At 53.0% G+C, this 3,678-nt stretch overlaps 1 protein-coding gene across 1 annotated transcript in view; it reads right to left on the bottom strand.

Moving 5' to 3' along the window:
- Positions 1–3,324, bottom strand: part of sptb (spectrin, beta, erythrocytic) — a gene marked incomplete at its 5' end in the record, with an annotated part of 30,287 nt that extends 26,963 nt beyond the window's left edge. Inside the window, one exon of the mRNA XM_080539887.1 lies at positions 3,168–3,324. Within this exon, the coding sequence (XP_080396013.1) occupies positions 3,168–3,324 (157 nt within the window). The remainder of the gene's footprint in view (positions 1–3,167) is intronic.
- Between the last annotated feature and the right edge of the window lie 354 nt (positions 3,325–3,678).

Genomic DNA, 3,678 nt, shown 5'->3' with positions numbered 1-3,678 from the left:
CTGCCTTCAACGGCATAGGGAGGGGGAAAAAAAGCATAACGTCTTTAGGAGTTAGTTGCTGCATGAAATATTCAAACTCAGCAAACAATTGGAGCATAACCAGTGAAATAAATAAATAATACAAACACATTTATAAAAGGGGCCAGTATTGTGGGAGCACAGCCCTTTCTCTTTTTTTGCTGCTGCTCCTTCTCCCAGGTCTCACGACAGAGAAACACGCCAACCTCCCACCACATACACGTTCGCTCACTCACTTGCATTGCATCAGAGCCCAGCCACCCCCATCCCAAACACAGAGAGAGAGAGAGAGAGAGAGAGAGAGAGAGAGAGAGAGAGAGAGAGAGAGAGAGAGAGAGAGAGAGAGAGAGAGAGAGAGAGAGAGAGGGAGAGAGGGGGTGGGTTAGGGGGGGATAGGGGGGAGGGGGATGCTGGGAATTGGAGTTCTCTCTCCCTATAGGGTGGACAGTGGATAGTGGACCACACACCACTACTCCACCCCCCTGGCTGGACAGGACAGTGATAGGACAGGAGTACCTTGCAGCTGTCTGAAGCGTCCGTCCAGGATGGAGTTGAAGCAGATGTTAGACGTGCTGTAGCTCAGCCAGCGAGCACGCCTCATACTCCGGCCCGAGGACGAGGAGCAGGGGGTGGGGGTGGGGGTGGTGGTGGGGGAAGGAGCGGGAGGGCGGCGCGGGGAAGAGGGGCGCTGGTGCTGCTGATGCTGTTGACGCCTGGGGGTGCAGGAGGAGGATGACGAGGAGGAAGGGGAGAAGGGGGAGAGTCCCGCCGGCGCTCCGGACAGAGGGAGGACCAGGAGGGTGCCGTTCCTCGTGGGCTCCGGTTGCCTGGTGTGGACGGTGGTGGTGGTGGTGGTGGTGGTGGAGGTGGTGCGTCCATCACCCCTGGCGGTCCTCTTGCCCTCTACCCGCTGTGCCCTGTGGACCGGAGGGGTACTCTTGCTTCGGTTGCTGCTGCTGCTCACGCTGGCCCAGACCGGGGAGTCTTTGGTGCTGGTCCGGCTACTGGCCTCTCTTCCTAGTCCGCCGGTCCGGGTGGCGGCGGTGATCTCCCTGCTGCTCTTCAGGCTGATCTTGACCTCCCGCAGTCTAGGCTGACTGAGAGTGGAGGCGCGCAGCAGACACGGGCTTGGGCTGCTCATCCTGACCCCAACCACACTATGGAGCCTGGAGCCTGGAGCCTGGGAGAGGGGCTGAGCACCACTTCTCTCCTCTTCTCTCTCTCTCTCTCTCTCTCTCTCTCTCTGTGTCTGTCCTCTTCTCCTGTTCCCACTCCCTCTCTGTCTCGCACACACACACACTCCTGCTCCCTCCCTCTCTCCCACTTCCTCTCTCTCCCACTTCCTCTCGCTGATGCTGCGCTCCCCTCTCTCAGCCTCAGAGTAGTTCTCCGCCACTCTCAGCCATGCATACAATATGTCCCAGGCTGCACACATGTACTCCTGATGGAATAGTAACCACCCCCCCATCGCCCACCCCCACAGAGGTGACATCACAGGATGACATCACAGGATGGAGTGCCAGGACACACAGCTTAGTAACTCACATAGACATGACTATGTCAGAGATGATGTTTCTGTCAGTGGGAGAAGGCAGTGGGTGAATGTTTACATGAAGGCGTACTGATGTATGTATGTGTTTGTTTGAGCATGTAGGGAGTGCTGTGTTTGATGACTGTATAAATGATACAGTATGCTGGTGCATTGGAGGATAGGCAAATGTGTTTGTTCACAAGCCGTGAATCAATACTGAGGTGTCAGCTACAGTACGTTTCTCTCTCTCTCTCTCTCTCTCTCTCTCTCTCTCCCTCTGTCTGTGTGTGTGTGTGTGTGTGTGTGTGCCTGTCTGTCTGTCTCTCTGTCTCTTTCCCCACCCTCTCTCGCTCGCTCTCTCTCTTTCTCTCTCTCTGACAGGAAACTCTGATTAAATTACTGAAACATCAGTGCAGAAATAAAATACAAAACACATCATACACACACACACTCTCTCGCAAGCTTTCTCCTCATTTAAAGAGACAGAGAGAGAGAGAGAGAGAGAGAGAGAGAGAGAGAGAGAGAGAGAGAGAGAGAGAGAGAGAGAGAGAGAGAGAGAGAGACTGTGAACACCACCACCACTACTACCACCAACGTCCTCCGATTTCTAGCTCCACCAGCCTCCCCTGAATTGGATCTAGGACCTTACTGTTGAGTGGCCTTTCCACACCACCTCTCTCTGTCTTGTCCTGTCTGGGCAGGTGGTGTTCACTGTAACAGTTCTGGGGTCGGTTTGTAATTCATGGAATGGAATGATATGGAATTCCATGCATTACAATACACCGTCCTCCGATTTCTACCTCAGCTAGCCTCCCCTGATCTCGATACACTTGCTCAGTGCATGTTAGTCCACATCACTAAACTGACCACAGAACTGTTATATTTAGAGACATTTAGTGACCCTCACCTTCCTGCATCCTCAGTCCCATGGTCCCATGGGCCCCGGGCCCCAGTCCCAGAGGGTGCTGTGCTATTTAAAACCCCCCACCCAGCTCAGGCCTCTAGAGCAGCCATCGGCCCCACAGGTGGGTCCCACATTACAAGCTCAGTCAGAGATCCCAGAGATCCCAGCTATGGAGGGGCAGACATGGAGGGCAGCTGTCCAGACCGCTCACACGGGGGCATTCAGGGAATGTGCAAATGATCCTCAGCGGCAAGCAGGGTGTGGAGGGTGGGGGGTAGGTCTCAGCTGCCGTGTGTGTGTGTGTGTGTGAGTTGGGAGTGTGGGGGGGATTGTGAGACACACTCACACATGATACAGGACTCAAAGCTGTCTAGGTAGGCTCTTATTGCACACATTGATACTGTGCAAACATACCTCGATAAAGAATGTGTTTCGCTACCTTTTACCTATAATTGGAATTGGATTCACTCGATTTTGATACTGAATGACAGAGAAAAACTCATAAAAACTCACCATCCATGACCTACTGAGTCAGGAGCACTAGTCCAACCCAACAGCCTCAGCCAACCACACCAGAAGTAATTACTGATACTTAATAGTGGCCCACTTAGCTACTAATGAAACACTGAGAAGCTTCAAAGGAGTGCCTAATAGTGTTCCCTGGACTCATGTGTTATTGGGTATCCCAGACACCTCCCTGGCCCACCCACTCACCTGCGAGGGCTTTGATGCGCGAGCGCTCGAAGAGGCGGGCGGAGCTGTTGTCGTTGTCCAGCTCCTCTGTGTTGAGGCTGAATCGCGTGTTGACATGGCTGTACTGCTGGGTGATATCCGCATTGTCAAAGTCCGTGGTGGACGTCATGGCTGCCATTGGTGGCGGTGGCAGTGGCGGTGACGGTGGGCGGAGGGGGACCAGGGGGCGTCCTCAGGTGCTCCGGGAGGGGAGGAGGAGTGGAGGGAGAGAAACACTAGGACCTACCACACACAGGGTGTCTGGAAACATAAGATTGGAAAACACAGATGTGTCGTTAATATTGACTTCTGTTCATCTTCATAGTCATACACGCTGGAATTTGTGGGGTACTGCAAACAGTGTGTATGAAGCTTTTTGTCTAAGTATTATCTGTATTATTATTAAGCTGTATTACCCTATGGAGCGTATGCATATCAATAAAAAGGAAAATCAAGTTACTGTACCCAGAAGTGATCAAATAATAGCAAATGA

Source organism: Nansenia antarctica, assembly GCF_963989245.1.
Source record: "Nansenia antarctica genome assembly, chromosome: 1".
Taxonomy (NCBI): Eukaryota; Metazoa; Chordata; class Actinopteri; order Argentiniformes; family Microstomatidae; genus Nansenia; species Nansenia antarctica.
This window is presented reverse-complemented; position numbering and strand designations above follow the sequence as displayed.